This window comes from Nannobrachium achirus (genome assembly GCF_963921795.1).
Source record: "Nannobrachium achirus genome assembly, chromosome: 16".
Lineage (NCBI taxonomy): Eukaryota > Metazoa > Chordata > Actinopteri > Myctophiformes > Myctophidae > Nannobrachium > Nannobrachium achirus.
The window spans coordinates 2,129,628-2,146,629 of record NC_137823.1 but is presented as its reverse complement, the minus strand read 5'-3'; the positions used below and the strand labels follow the sequence as shown (position 1 = coordinate 2,146,629).

Below are 17,002 nucleotides of genomic sequence, written 5' to 3'. Positions count from 1 at the left end.
TATTGATCTACAAGCTCACAACACGCCGGCCATACCTTATTGATCTACAAGCTCACAACACGCCGGCCATACCTTATTGATCTACAAGCTCACGACATAACAATGTGAGCTTGTAGATCAGCTATTTTTTCAATTATTTTGGAAAAATCTTGCCCAAAATAGGGAGGCCAACAATCTTTTGAATGTGTTTATTTACAATAATTAATCATTACTAGTAAGACACCTCAGGGTGACTTGCGAACTCAGGGTGACATGCGACCTCGCCCTAAAGGGCGCAGTCGTGCCAATTCTTGGCCATCTGGCCAGTGATGTGTATGGGACCAGTTACTCATATATGGAGACCCCTTCATGATAGTTATGTTATGTTATGTCAAAACATGCCCATATATGGACATTACCAAATATGGGCATTCCCATATATGTCCTTAACTCATTCTGTGCCAGATGCCAAAATGGCTCCAAGGTAGCTGTGCCGAGATTTTGTATGTTTTTCTTTACTATGCAATGAAAAAAAAAGATTTTTTTTTTATAATTTTTTTCCCCACAGAGATAGAGCTGTTTGAATGAAAAAAAGTGTCCATCCACTAGAATGGACACACATGAACACACATTTTCTCAATCAGCTAAACGAGGGAGCGAACACACAAACAGAGAAAAGCATCTCTCTGATCTCAGGTCATTTTGACATCTTTAGAAAAAAAATAAAAAAATGATTTTTTTTTTTTTTTTTTCCTATGTAAAAAACACAAAAACCGTCATAAGCCGTCATTGGCACACAGGGCTATTGGAAAAAAACCGTCATAAGCAGTCATTGGCACAGAATGAGTTAATATTGATAACATAATATCCTTAATAATGTCCTTAATATTGACAATATAGGAATCTCCATATATGGGCATAAAACGTACGTAAGTAATGCCAAGCAGGGCCTTGGTGAGTTAGGGCCTTGGTTTGATGCCTGTGAATCTCCATATATGGGCATAAGGGGGTACCCTAAAATTCTCATTTTCGGCCTGGGATTTATGACATCAGAAATCTCCATGTATGGGCATACATTTTTTTTTTCCTTTTTCTGGGAATGACCATATATGGACTTTTATACCCTGAGAAACCTCGTAGCTTGTCTGACTGTCAGTACAGGAAGTGATGTCACGTGACATCCTTTTTATGCCCATATATGAGTCATTCTGTACCACATCACTGTGATGCACTGACATCACGTGACATCACTTCCTGTACTGACAGTCAGACAATACTGACAGTCAGACAAGCTACGAGATTTCTCAGGGTATAATGCGACCTTCGGACGCAATTATCATTATTATTATGAATATGTATTATTTATTCCTCCACTTTGAAAGCCACTGGATTACTGCACACTACTGGGTTGTTTTCCCAGTGGTGGCAAAGGGACACGTGAGTCCTGAGGCTAGATCAGTTGTGAGACAGTGTGGGCATGTCAATGAGTTCAGCTTCAGTGCCAGCGTGTCTCTCTCTCTCACACTAGATAGAGACCTTTATTATCCCAAGGGGGAAATTCAGTTGTCCAGTTGTAGCACAGCAGTATACAGTTATTTACAACGTTACAGAGAAGTAAGAAAAAAGATAGATAAGAGGAAAACAACAAGAGCAGTACAGTACCAATAAAGAGAAGGTGCATCAATAGAGGGGGCGAATAATATATAAGTATATATACATAAAGTGTCTTGCAAAAAGAGACCGTAGCAGTCAATGCTAGTTAGTGCAACAGTCTCACTGTCATTGTTAAACAAAGCAAAATACTCAGAAACTACCAACACAACCTAATAGTGCAATGTCAAAAATCAGTGCAAAAAAAATAAATAAAAAATAAACAGCTCAGAGAAGAAGAAACTAGGAAGCGTGTCACCGCAAGACGCACATGAGCACTCTCCCTGGAAGGTCCTTAGGGGTCAAAGTCAATACAGCAATAGTTCCGTCAGTCTAAGTTCACTCACTGGAAGCATTTAGCAAAGTCCTCCAGGTCCACCCAGGTCTCCTGCAGCTGGGGTCCATCTGGAGCTGAGGGGTCCTGGGGTTTAGGCAGCAGTGGCGTGGTGGGGTCCTCAGCCACCAGCCTGGGTTGATCTGGAAGAGGAGCTCCTTGTGATTCAGCCACACTCTTATCTGTATAGATAAAAAAAAAATCGGAGATATCCGTTTTCAACAAGTGTTTTGGACAGTGATATTGGAGGGTCAGTGTCATTAGTAAAAACGTGTACTTGATCCAAATACATTTTAACCCATTTAGGCCTAGAATTATTGAATGCTTTAACCAGTGGAAAAATAGCAGATATACAAGCTCACAGCGCGGCACCGAGTGCCGCCGCGCTGTGAGCTTGTAGATCTGCTATTTTTGAAAAAGTTGTGAAAATGTGTGCAAATCTTTGAATATAATGTTTTCAAAGCGAACACAAATTTTGCTTCTGGGGGGTCCCTGGAACTAAATATTTTGAGATGGGTGTCCGTGGCCAAATAAATATAATTCTGGGGGTCCTTCACATGAAAAGGTTTGAGAACCACTGACATAGTAGTCTCTCAAGAACAGACTAACTGAGCTCCAGTTAAGTGAAAAGGACATTTTCTTTGACGATGGCTGGCCAGATTGCTGACATAGAAACATAGGGTTTTTCAAAAAATCTTAGAAGGATTCAAAAGACACTTATAGAATCGGGTCAAAATTCTAATTTTCATTATTTTTCAAAAATAGCAGATATACAAGCTTGCAGCGCGGCACTCGGTGCCGCGCTGTGAGCTTGCATATCTGATATTTTTCAATAGTTAAAGCATAAAATAATGTTACACAATAATGTGTACCCGTTCTAAATGGGTTTAATAATTGTATAATCGGTTTTCTGATGTGCAGTATATCGTATAAACGTGCTACTTCCACTTCACCAAAAATGTGAACGTATGTCTTTGTTCCGTGTTCTAAAATGAAACGTTACGTGATTGTATTACAACGTTTGACCGTCATGTTATGATCTACTCTCAATTAGGAATGCGTCCTCTTTGGCGGGTATTGCGGTCTTTTGAAACATTCCCCTGAACGCTCCTGTCTGAAGAGAAGCTGTGGGCAAAAAGAACACCGTTCCTCTCGTGACTCAGTGAGTTATCGTTTAAATCGCCATCCTAAAAAGAAAAACGGTCAAGCAGCAACAGCCGATCTCCCACACAACCAGGGACGTGCAGAGAATGTTAGAGAGGCAGGGGCTGACATTTCTAAAAGGGCCCTTTGGTGGAAATTTCGGCTATTTTCATACTTGATACCACACCAAACTAAGCATTCAGGAGAGTTTGGACAAGGAAATTCTCTTGAATGCTGCCTTCAGGTATGGCATGGAAAGAGGGGCATTTGCATTTCTTTCATCATAGTGAAAACTGCATTCATGATCTGGAGAGGGCACTTTTTACAGACTATTAAAAGGGCAGGGGCTCAAGCCCCCTTTGATGTCTATGTGTGCATGTGCCTGCACACAACGGCACAGTCTGAGTGCACAAGCACGGGCACACTCCCACTCATCTGCGCCCACAGTTTCCACACACACACACACACACACACACACACACACACACACACACACACACACACACACACACACACACACACACAGCTCAGTCAGAGTGTATGTGCACACCAACGCGCTCACCCCCAACCCCCTGCCCTAAAATAACACACTTGTACTGTATACAGACTCACAGAATAGACTCTCTCTCTCTCTCACACACACACACAGGTTTTTTTCCCACTGCCCCTAAGCTTCCACTCAAAGCGAGCGTCTGATCAGAGCGCCGAGGCGGGCCAGGCTCCAGCGCTTCAGCTACTGATGCTGAGCAGGCACACACAGACATCAAAGGGGACTCGAGACCCTGCCCTTTTATCCGCCTGTAAAAAGAGTCCTCTCCAGACCATGAATGCAGTTTTTACTAAGGCTGGGCTGTATTAGGAAAACCTTCGATATTTTCGATAACGTTGTTGAATACCTCGATATCGATATTACTCACGATATATTAGTAAAAACAATTGTTTAATATATATTTTGTAATGTTTTTTTTTCTGGTCCACTGCCTGCCCGACCCAGATAATGAATAGCATATCCGTGCATGCACACTGCACAGTACACATAGAATAAAGAAATTAAATGCCTTATTTCCATTTTCCAACAATGGATTTATTGAAATAACCACACCTGGTTACAGATGGACTGTCATTTTGCATATACATGCATGCATAGTGTGTCTGTTAATTCATTTGACACATACACCAATACCTCATTTCAAGCTGTCTTCGTCGATATGTACAGTATACCTCGCATGTTGATACCTCCATATCGATAACTTTTCGATATATTGCCCAGCCTTAGTTTTTACTATGGTGAAAGAAATGCAAATGTCCTCTTTCCATGCCATACCTGAACTGAAGGCAGCATTCAAGAGAATTGCTTTGTCCAAACTCTCCCTCTCTGACCGCTCTATGTAGAAATCCATACTGTACACACCACATCTCCAGTACTGACTTGATTATGTTCTTGACTTTGAGTTCAGTGTGGTATCAAGCACCGAAAATAGCCGACCTCCAAGCTCTTGTGAGCTTGGAGGCCTGCCATTTTCGATATTTTCACCAAAAGGCCCTTTAAGAAATTTCAGACCCTGCCTCTCTAACATCCTCTGCACGTCCCTGCTGCTGAGCAATGGTGGCCGCGCTCCGCTCAAACTGCAGGTGTTACTAAGCAACTAAACTGGGGGCAGAGCGAAGGCGGCGTAATTGGCTGCGTGTCACGAGGCATAATTCCAGACCCCGCGTCTTCCAGCCGAGTCTTTGGCAGCACAGCCGGACGGAGGAAGAGGAGGACGGAGGAAGAGGAGGACGGAGGAAGAGGAGGACGGAGGAAGGCGAGAGCAAGAAAGAAGGCTCCTCTAATCTCGTCATTAAGGCTACGTTAACCGATTTAGACCCGGGAAGTGTCTGCGTCGCTCTTAACCACTTTAACCATATTTTTTTTTACTTTAGCTATTCAAAAATAGCAGATATACAAGCTCACAGCGCGGCACGTGAGCTTGTAGATCCAGTATTTTTGAAAAAATCAAACCTCGGTTCGAAGTGAAGCGGTGAATTTGTGTTCTAGATCTATAATTTCTATGTGCTTTAGTTCTATATTTTTGAGCGGTGGTCACAACGCTCCTATACGTGGCCGTGTGTGTGGGTCTGTCTGTTTGTCTGTCTGTCTGTCTCCGGGTATGTAGCCTGCAGTAACCTTTTCTGGCCACACATGTTAAGGGAGGGGCACTGTTGTTCAGGATAGGCCAGGCATAGGCCAGGCACACTCACACACAAACACACACAGGGGGCACACACACACACACACACACACACACACACACACACACACACACACACACACACACACACACACACACACACACACACACACACACACACACACACACAGGGGGCACACACACACACACCACCGCTCAGTTCACACGAGTGTGATTTTTTTATGAATTCTGAATTCTGAATGATTTTGTCTGGAGGGCCAAATTGTCATGTGAAGCTTGACCAATCCTCAATTCTGCATGCACGGGACATGTACGGGACAGACAAGGCCACTCCTTGGGAATCTAAGGGAATCCTCAAAAAAGCGGCTTTCACCGCTTTAAAATTGTGAAAATCTGTGGAAATCTTTGAATATATATATTTTTTAAAGCAAACATTTGTAAGTCGAATCTTTGCTTTCGGGGCTCCCAGTCCCTGGAACAACGTTTTTAGAGATGGGGTCTGCGGCCAAATACATTGAGTCCTTGATTCTACAAAGATTGAGAACCACTGACGTAGAAACGAAAAGAATTGGGTCCTCAGATATAAAAGGGTTAAAAAAGCAATATTAAAGGGATATTCCACTTTCAACAGGGAGCAGTGGTAGGGCCTCTCTCCACATACAAACCCATTGTAACTTCAAACTTCATTTTAACCATGATAGATTCATTAACACTTTGCCGTCCGAAATAGAATGGTTGTTGGTAGATTAGCCGTGACATTTCTATTATTATATTATGATCTGAACCGCATTCATTTTACCAGACATCCAGCGCTATATCACGTGGTCTTCATCCCCCATTACCATACCGCGATCCCCCGTTGTATACTCACCCCAGTTCCCAGTGAAATTCTCAATCTGCATTGGCTTAGAGTGGGAGATTCGGCTGACGCATCATGTCCCCGTGCGTTTCGCGTGCGCGATCCGTTCACGTAAATGTCCCCTCAAATAATCCACGTGTGACTCAAGAGTAGAACTGAAAAGTATCGCTAGCATAGCCACCAGCACGGCTGCAGTAGAAGCACTCGTGTACAGACAGTAACCGAATGGGGGAAGGTGCCTTGGAGAAGGAAAGGGCCATGACATCACTTCTGCTTCATGTCAGACCAGCCATGAGCTATCAATGCACGAGTGGTGACTAGGGAAGGTTAGACGATCGCCGATTTTCGGATGAAAATCATTTATTTCGGTAAATACGGGAAAGTACGGGAAAAGACGATTGGCTGCCCCTCCCCCCCTAGGAAGTCCGATATAGTACGGTTTTAATATTAAGGGGCTCCCCGTGGCTTGGAAAGGGTTAAAAACACCCATTATTTTTTCGGGTGACTCATTTTACCTTCCTAATACGTGAGCAGGCCGTGTTTTTTCAATAACTTTTTTCATTTATTTTTAATAATTATTTGGGAAAATGGAAAAAGTGAAATACAAAAAAATAATTATTAAAAATAAATGAAAAAAGTTATTCGAAAAAACACGGCCTGCTCACATATTAGGAGGGTAATATGAGTCACCAGAAAAAATAATGGGTGTTTTTAATGAATCTATCATGGTTAAAATGAAGTTTGAAGTTACAATGGGTGTGTGTGGGGAGAGGCCCTGGGCCTGGAGGGCCTGGTAACATTTACATCAAATATCTAAATATTCAATCAAGCTAATTAAAAACTGTTCAGGGTGTTCATAAAAGCCTGATTAGATGATAAAATTACCAAAAGTTTTTTTGAAAGTGAAATATCCCTTTAACCAGGTCAGCCTATAATGGAGACACGCGCAGCAATATGAATAATGTGTGTAGTTTTTGGCTAAATGTAAGTCATCAATATATCGAAATGTATGAGACATGTTTTGTGACCACCAAAACATTTAATCAGTTCATCCTTGAGCGAGTTCAACTGGACATCTGAAGAAATCCCCCCCGAGATCACGAGAATGACTTCATGAGAATGAGACAGATCGACGGACGTACAGCTGCACTGATGGATGGACAGACGGACTTGGCTTTACAGCAAGGTTTACTCTGGTAACATTTTGACCATGCACAGGTCTAACCTACAGTATTAGAAATTGTGTGCAAAGCAAAACACGGATGGATTATTATATCTCTGCTGTCGGGCCGAAACCTCCTAACTCCAAAGTGTTCATTTTCGGGAGTTCAAGTGGAGGTTTTGACCGAAGGGCTTTTTTAACCAACACACAGACGTAAAGGGTGTTCAATAGCACATATTTATGAAAAAAAAGAGAGGGCCAATTGGGTATATGCACATACGCCATTTTGTTCTACTTCCGGGTGTCTTTCGACTTCCTTCACAGGTGTTTCTGATGATACTAATCAAGGGTCTGTTCCATTCTGGTCAAACAAAGTCACGGTGCTGATATTGTGCATGTTGGCTCACTGGAAACACTCTGCTACACCAGTGGGTCTCAAAGTGTCCTTGAGTGGGTTCCAAATGTCCCCACAGGTGTGTAACTCTCTCTGAGAGTGTACAAATGGAAGCAAATGGACCTGCAAGGGTCCATTTGCTTTCATTTGTTGATTCCATTTGTACAGAGTGTATGGGGGTCCTTAAAATTAAAGAACCACTGTACAATAAATCAAACAGCCTTAATTAGTATCATCAGTAACACCTGTGAAGGAAGTCGAAAGACACCCGGAAGTAGAACAAAATGGCGTATATGCATATATACCCAATTGGGTGGAGTTAGCTGGTTTGGCAGAAAGTGTGGAGTTAGGAGGTTTTGTCCTAAGCACTTTTTACTACTTTTCATTGGTTCAATATTATTTTAACCCTCAGCTGTAAAGGGTGTTCAATAGCCCTGATTTATGCCAACAAATCAAAAACCTCAAAAAATTGAGTTAAGAGGTTTTTGCCAGACAGTGACGATATTCTATACAAAATGAGTGGAGTGGCATTAGGGCCGATGCATGCATACTCCACTTTTAGAGCTGAATTTATTTCGGTTCGGCTCTGTCCAAACTACAATATGACGTCATTCAGAGGTTCGGGATTCTGTGATTCCCTGAACCGAACCGAAATAAATTTGTCTCTGAAAGTGGAGTGTGCATCGGCCCTTAGAGCAGAGGAGATAATACCGTTGGAGGTGCCTTTAACGCCCTTCTTCCTGTCCTCTGCAGTGACCTAAAGGGAGAGAGAGAGAGAGAGAGAGAGAGAGAGAGAGAGAGAGAGAGAGAGAGAGAGAGAGAGAGAGAGAGAGAGATATTAGACTACTAAGGGAAACCCAAGAGAAATGGAAATAGTAAGGGGATTTTATAAGAAATTTGAACAATCTGCTAAGTAAATCGTTACCAAGAAATGTCTTCACCAATGTGTTTCTAAAGGTGTGTAATAATATGTACTAAAAGGTTGAAATTCAACTCCCGGGGGAAACCTCTTAAAAAAACTGATTTGTGTTTGTGTCCCATAAACTTTACTATACAGGAAAGAAAATACAAAAAAATAAATCTGCTTAAGTAGCATGTGAGGGGTCAAACTAGGGGTTTTTCATGATGCTGCATCCATTGCAAGCATTCGTTTTAAAAACATTCCGTGGGCAAAAAATGGACCCACAAAACGATGGTTTAGTGATGAATCATCAATTTTCACAGTTTTGTGGGGGCCATTTGTAGCCCAAGGAATGTTTTTCGTGCAAAACAAATGTTTGCAACGGATTCAGCATCATAAAAAAACCCTAGTTTGACCCCTCACATGCTACTTAAAGCAGATTTATTTTTTGTATTTTTTTCCTGTATAGTAAAGTTAATGGGACACAAACAAATCATTTTTTTATGAGGTTTCCCCCGGGAGTTGAATTTCAACCTTTTAGTACATATTATTACACACCTTTAGAAACACATTGGTGGAGAAATGTCTTGGTAACGATTTACTTTGCAGATTTTCTTATGTTCCCCTTACTAAAAGAGAAGGAGGGAGATGCATGAACGCAGACTTTTTGAGCATATACTGTACAGTGAATGTGCCAGGGATACGCCTCCGCCCTCTCGTGATTCCATGCCAGCTGTGGCATTGTGCCGTCGTGAAGCTCGAGCGCCACAGGAGATGAGACATGGTTTAACCCATTTAGGCCTAGAATTATTGAATGCTTTAACCAGTGAAAAATAGCAGATATACAAGTTCACAGCGCGGCACCGAGTGCCGCGCTGCGAGCTTGTAGATCTGCTATTTTTGAAAAAAGTCGTGAAAATGTGTGCAAATCTTTGAATATATGTATTTTCAAAGCGAACGTTTGTAACTAAAATTTTGCTTCTGGGGGGTCCTTGGAACTAAATATTTTGAGATGGGGGTCCATGGCCAAATACATATCATTTTGGGGGTCCTTCACATGAAAAGGTTTGAGAACCACTGACATAGTAGTCTCTCAAGAACAGACTAACTGAGCTCCATTTAAGTGAAAAGGACCTTTTCATTGACGATGGCTGGCCAGATTGCTGACATAGAGACGTAGGGTTTTCAAAAAGTCTTAGAAGGATTCAAAAGACACTTATAGAATCGTGTCAAAATTAAAATTTTCACGATTTTTCTAAAATAGCAGATCTACAAGCTCGCAGCGCGGCACTCGGTGCCGCGCTGTGAGCTTGTATATCTGCTATTTTTCAATAGTTAAAGCATAAAATAATGATACACAATAATGTAACCCGTTCTAAATGGTTTAATGTGACAAGGGCCACTCCTCCCCGGCTAAAACACCGCCGGGAGGAAACAAAAGCTCTAATTTACTTGGCCTGTCACCGACTGACAACACGCTATAATGTTTAGCAATGTTATGTCTCATGGAAGCGACACACTCGACGTCAACCCATTTCACGCCAGTCTGCCCAAGACAATTAAACCCATTTAGAACGGGTGCACACTATTGTGTATCATTATTTTATGCTTTAACTATTGAAAAAATAGCAGATATACAAGCTCACAGCGCGGCACCGAGTGCCGCACTGCGAGCTTGTAGATCTGCAATTTTTTTTTTAAAGCGTGAAAACTGGAATTTTGACCTGATTCCTTCTAAGGTTTTTTTTAAAAACCTATGTTTCTATGTCAGCAATATGGCTAGCCATTGTCAAAGAAAAGGTCCTTTTCACTTCAACTGGAGCTCAGTTAGTCTGTTCTTGAGAGACTACTATGTCAGTGGTTCTAAAACCTTTTCATGTGAAGGACCCCCAAAATGATATTTATTTGGCCACGGACCCCCATCTCAAAACATTTAGTTCTAGGGACCCAGAAGCAAAATGTGAGTTACAAATGTTAAATACAAAATATTCAAAGATTTGCACACATTTTCACGACTTTTTCCAAAAATAGCAGATCTACAAGCTTGCAGCGCGGCACTCGGTGCCGCGCTGTGAGCTTGTATATCTGCTATTTTTCGCTGGCTAAAGCATTCAATAATTCTAGGCCTAAACGGGTTAAGAAAGACCGTAGGATGGCTAACGACATAACGACTCATTACGGAGTCAGTCCTTCAAGTGCCCTCGCCTGTCTTGTTCTCCTCAAACATGGCAGTGCCAGGGAGGGGTGCCGTCTGGAAGCGAGGCACTGCCAGTTCCACTGTAATGAAAGTACAGTGTGTACCTTCCTCAAAGCACCTTCATGGGAACTCTTTAAATGGTGTGACCTCAAAGACACCTGGAACCAAAACTGCATTCAGAAAGTGTCTCACCACAGAGGCAGTTGCCCAGAAAAGTTCATCGAAATGAAGCACAGTGTTAGTTTATGCAGGACCCAAGAGTCTCGCCTCGCCCAGCTGTGATCAGAGCTCACGCTCAGTAAGGGAGGCCCCTTTAAATACGGCTTGTTTTCTCTATACCTCTGCTTGTTCGGATCTGAAGCCTCATGTCTTTCAAAAGGTTAGTTTGTTAATAGTCAATAATCATGTGACTCAACTCAATACTGTACAGTACAGTACAAAGCTTACTTATGGTACATTAACATAATAGATGGTACAATACACAGCTATCGTGCCAAGGATGTGTTTTCAGAAACATCCAATTGAAAGCGGCACAGCAGGTCACAACGTTCACTGAGGCCAGACTGCACTCTGGGAAATGTGGTTCTCTTGCGCAGCTAGCCCAGAGGCCCTATATTGGAAAGTCGCGCCAACTCCGTCCACTTTCATGGGGGCCAGGTCTTCTACATAAACATCTACTGGCGAATAGCGACAAAGCGCGAACCCGGAGGTTTACAGTAGAGCCCGACCGATACCATTTTTTCCGACCGATACCGATATCCGATGTTGGAGCGTGCTAGAGCACCGATACCGATACGGATGTTTTGTAAAAAATATTTTTTATTCATTTAAGATCATTTAATTGACTGCTCGCCCCTCGGATAAATGGTCAGATTATTGCTTTTTTTGTGCTTTTCATGTCAAACTTTGAGTTGTGGTCGCTGTTATCAATTTCTATTGCTTGTTGGATAATAATACTCTTGGGGGTTCTGCTGTGTTTTGTCTCGTTTATGAATTAATATGTGTCTTTTATCCAAACGTAAAGTTTGATTCGCTCATGGATTCGCACGGCGGCTCTGCAAAGTGCAGAGAGCCGCCATGCATTGCCAAGCAATTAAACAACACAAGTTCTATAGTCTATAGTCAGACATCTATATTTCTCTGTGGATTTTCACATAGGACTACACACCTTCCTTCACCGCAACATGAAAAATCAGAGTTAGACAGTGCATGTGGTGAGTGAACGACACACGAGAGGCAGCAGCTCCAGTAGTGTTGGCTTGCATCTTGGACTATTATACTGCACTCTGCTGGATAATTCTGGTATTGCCCACACATAGGCCTATATAACTCAGGGTTTCATGCTCTATCCGCAGACACGTTACAGACAATTAATATATCGGATATCGGTGGAATAATTCACCGATGTTCGATACCCTTCCGATTGCTCCAAAACGACCGATGTATCGAATTGACCGATATATCGGTCGGGCTCTAGTTTACAGAATGCATTGGAGTCACATGAACCACGTGACCGGCGCTGTATCTGACCTCCGCATTGGCAGAACTCTCTAATACAAGGCTCTGAGCAAACCTATGCAGCAAAGAAGGGCTTTGGTGATTTACCACATTCCGAGCACATCAGTGGTTAATAGGGACGGGACGATATGAACATTTCACATCACGATTATTGTGACAAAAGAAATCGCGATTTACGATATTATCGCGATAATCAAAATCCATTATCCTGGGGCGGAACATGATTTGCCAAAAAATAGCAGATCTACAAGCTCACAACGCGTTGCAACTGTATCAAGTATGTATATTATACCCTTGTGCTTAAAAGTATTCAACCCCCCCTCTGTAAATCTGGTTTATTGGCTAAATTCACAAACTGACGACTGAATGAAATAAATAAATCTTACAAGAATAATGTAAACAGCTCAACAATAGTTCTTGAATACATCAGATTCTTCTGATGCACCTGTAACCTGAGGTCATCAGATCTTTCAAATTCAATGCTAAAACGTCTGTAATCAACTGCAATCAATTAATCCAGGGCTTAAATAGTTGCATCAGATGTGCAATCTAGACTGACTAGAAGTTTGTTGACTTGTTGACCGTGATTAAGAGCAGTTAGAAACATGGCTACGTCTAAGGAATGGTCAGAAAAGTTCAGAGAAGAGATTATTGCTTTGTACAAAAAAAGGAAAAGGATATGAAACAATGTTCCAAAAAGTACAGTTTTGAGCATAGTTCACAAGTTCTAAGTCAAAGGAACAGTGGCAACACTAATAAACCAAATTTTCAGGGTGGGTTGAATAATTTCGAGCACAAATGTAAGTACCTTTTACCAATAGAAGGTTTAAATGGTACCGGATATGCAGCTCGGCAAATAAAAGGTGAATTGATCCCAGTGCATGACGGAGGACGATATCACGATAAATGTAATCTCCACGATACCATTATCGCGAGTGTTTTTTCATCACGATAAACGATAATATCGCTAATCGTCCCATCCCTCGTGGTTGGTTTACATCAGGGCCACATTCCTCGGCCTTATGCTAAATTGGTGCAGCGTATTAGGGCCATCATGTGAGGCCACCTATCCTGGGAGAAACAGACAAAGGTTGTTCTGTTGGCCCGGGTTGAACCGAGCAGGAGGTACAGGGTTCAGAGCAAGTGACAATTCCTCCATAATTGACCTATTGTCCGCGACGGCGCACGTGACCGAACACATGCTGACAAACACACGTGCACAGCCATTATGAGCCAATACACTGTAGACGTGGCTCGCAATAATGTGAAACCATGTGAGTGTCACACATCACATGCACAATCACACACACACACACACACACACACACACACACACACACACACACACACACACACACACACACACACACACACACACACAGTCACACACACACACACACACACACACACACACACACACACACACACACACACACACACACACACACACCAGGGACGTGCAGAGAATGTTAGAGAGGCAGGGGCTGAAATTTGTAAAAGGGCCTTTTGGTGAAAACATTGAAAATAGCAGACCTCCAAGCTCACAACGCGTCACAGCATTTCTTGATTTCAACATAAGATGCTGCATTCAAGTTCAGGAGAGTTTGAACAAAGGCAATTCTCTTGAATGCTGCCTTCAGGTATGGCATGGAGAGAGGGCATTTGCATGTCTTTCACCCTAGTAAAAACTGCATTCATGGTCTGGAGAGGGCACTTTTTACAGACTGATAAAAGGGCAGGGGCTCAAGCCTCCATTGATATCTATGTGTGCACGTGCCTGACACACACACACACACACACACACACACACACACACACACGCCCAGATTGCTGTGTCCATACCGTTCTGGCCTAAACCAACTCTATAAGTGTCCACAGTTACACAAGAGGGCGATTCATATTAACTCTATTTTTTTCTTCTCTCCCCGCGCACTGAGAGCGAGGTATAATAATGAGCGCCCCGGGAGACACAGACACTGATGGCTCGCCATCTAATTGTGCTGCTTTTTCCATCAACCAGAGTACGCGACCTCTCCCTTTTATGAGGCCCACGCGCCCTGCTCTCCACCAACCACACACCAGAGAATCTCTCTCTCTGTCTCTCTCTGTCTCTCTCTCTCTCTCTCTCTCTCTCTCTCTCTCTCTCTCTCTCTCTCTCTCTCTCTCTCTCTCTCTCTCTCTCTCTCTCTCTGTCTCTTCATCTCTCGCTTTCATCTTGCCGTTCCTATCCCTCGTCGGTTTCTTGCTAAACCGAGATCCCCCTCTCTACTCTACTGTGTGTGTGTGCTAGGGCAGGGGTCCCCAAACGTTTTTGGCTCAGGGCACCTCTATAAATATTATTTTCATTCGAGACACCCCTACATTATGTTCATAATTTTCACTCCCAACACCTTATTTATGGCATATTTTAGCGATCATGTTGTGAGGAAAACTTTGAGATAATAGCCATTTTGGTTAGAACTGACTGAAAATAACAAGTTTAAAATGATACTAAATATATTTTTAAATGTCCAAATAAATTCCAAATATTATCAAATGATCTCGCGGCACCCCTGGACTTCCGTCGCGGCACCCCAGGGTGCCCCGTCACCCACTTTGAAAACCCCTGTGCTAGGGCATTCACGAATAGTGTTTTTTTTTTTTTTTACAGTATTCGAATTATTCAACCTCAAAGTATTCGAATAGTCGAATATTCGACAGGACTGGCCAAACTGACCAAACTGTCAAATATCAAGTAAGCAAGAGGCGAACATTGTGAAAATAGCCGATCTACATGCTCACAACGCCTCGCAGCTGCTATTCACAGATCTGCTATTTTCACAATATTTATCTGCTGAACCGAGTCACATTAAATGTAATACCTAGAATTCAAGTGCTTGTCAGGGTTCTTATGACTTCCTATCAAGCCAAGCTTTATAAACCATGAAGAAATATATATATATATTTTTTTAAAGACAAAACAATAAAAAGAAGGGGAAAAAAAGCGAATATTCAACTTCGTTGAACAACATCGAATAGTGACTTTGATATTCGAATGTTCGAATAGTCGAATATTTGGTGAATGCCCTAGTGGAGTGTGTGCATGCACACGCACGTGCGTGTCCCACTCTGTTTCCCTCTTTAGAGCAGATGTGCCCCTGGTCGGTGGTGGCCTGGCCTGGGAGGCAGCAGCCGTGACATTGAGACTGGGGGATGACAGCCTCTCTCACAACCACAACAACAGAAGCTCAGGCGAGCGTTCAGCAGTGCACTGACATCAGATGTAGGCAGTCGGGGGAGATGAGGAGTAAGGGGAGGGACTAGCTAGTGAAGTGTTGGCTCTCCTTGTTGGCTAATCTTAGATCAGGGGTCTTCAACAGGGGGTCCGGGACCCCTAGGGGGTCCTCAGAGTTACTACAGGGGGTCCTCCAAATCTTTGTGTGAAACTTTTTTTATATTAACCACTTGAACCCCTAGTGTCCATATTCTGAGAACTTTAGCCAGCGCTGCGAGGTGTTGTGAGCTTGTAGAGCTTGCAGAGCTTGTAGTTACTTTACAGCACTGCGCAGGTGTATAATGTGATGATGTGCAGGTGATGATACATTATAATTCATGACTCGGTACAGTACCTCCATGTGGTCAGAGTACAGTAGTAGAGTACAGTACCTCCATGTGGTCAGAGTACAGTAGTAGAGTACAGTACCTCCATGTGGTCAGAGTACAGTAGTAGAGTACAGTACCTCCATGTGGTCAGAGTACAGTAGTAGAGTACAGTAGTAGAGTACAGTAGTAGAGTACAGTACCTCCATGTGGTCAGAGTACAGTAGTAGAGTACAGTACCTCCATGTGGTCAGAGTACAGTAGTAGAGTACAGTAGTAGAGTACAGTAGTAGAGTACAGTACCTCCATGTGGTCAGAGTACAGTAGTAGAGTACAGTAGTAGAGTACAGTAGTAGAGTACAGTAGTAGAGTACAGTAGTAGAGTACAGTACCTCCATGTGGTCAGAGTACAGTAGTAGAGTACAGTACCTCCATGTAGTAGAGTACAGTAGTAGAGTACAGTACCTCCATGTGGTCAGAGTACAGTAGTAGAGTACAGTACCTCCATGTAGTAGAGTACAGTAGTAGAGTACAGTACCTCCATGTGGTCAGAGTACAGTAGTAGAGTACAGTAGTAGAGTACAGTAGTAGAGTACAGTACCTCCATGTGGTCAGAGTACAGTAGTAGAGTACAGTAGTAGAGTACAGTAGTAGAGTACAGTACCTCCATGTGGTCAGAGTACAGTAGTAGAGTACAGTAGTAGAGTACAGTAGTAGAGTACAGTACCTCCATGTGGTCAGAGTACAGTAGTAGAGTACAGTAGTAGAGTACAGTAGTAGAGTACAGTAGTAGAGTACAGTACCTCCATGTGGTCAGAGTACAGTAGTAGAGTACAGTAGTAGAGTACAGTAGTAGAGTACAGTAGTAGAGTACAGTACCTCCATGTGGTCGGAGGCGCTGGGTGAGCTGGCGTTGTGTTCTGCTGTGTCAGGCTGCTTTGTCTCCTCCTCCTCAGCAGGGGGCAGCGGAGTGGAGCTGCACGGTCGCTTTGCCTCTCTTGACAACAATGAGATACACATAAACACACACAAATATACTGCGCACACACACACACACACACACACACACACACACACACACACACACACACACA

General features: G+C 42.8%; 1 protein-coding gene across 1 annotated transcript in view; it reads right to left on the bottom strand.

The window, feature by feature from the left end:
• Positions 1-17,002, bottom strand: part of adgb (androglobin) — a gene marked incomplete at both ends in the record, with an annotated part of 172,218 nt that overhangs the window by 100,203 nt on the left and 55,013 nt on the right. The window contains 3 exons of the mRNA XM_080744164.1: positions 1,977-2,106; positions 13,522-13,531; positions 16,788-16,905. Coding sequence (XP_080600290.1) covers positions 1,977-2,106; positions 13,522-13,531; positions 16,788-16,905 — 258 coding nt within the window. The remainder of the gene's footprint in view (positions 1-1,976; positions 2,107-13,521; positions 13,532-16,787; positions 16,906-17,002) is intronic.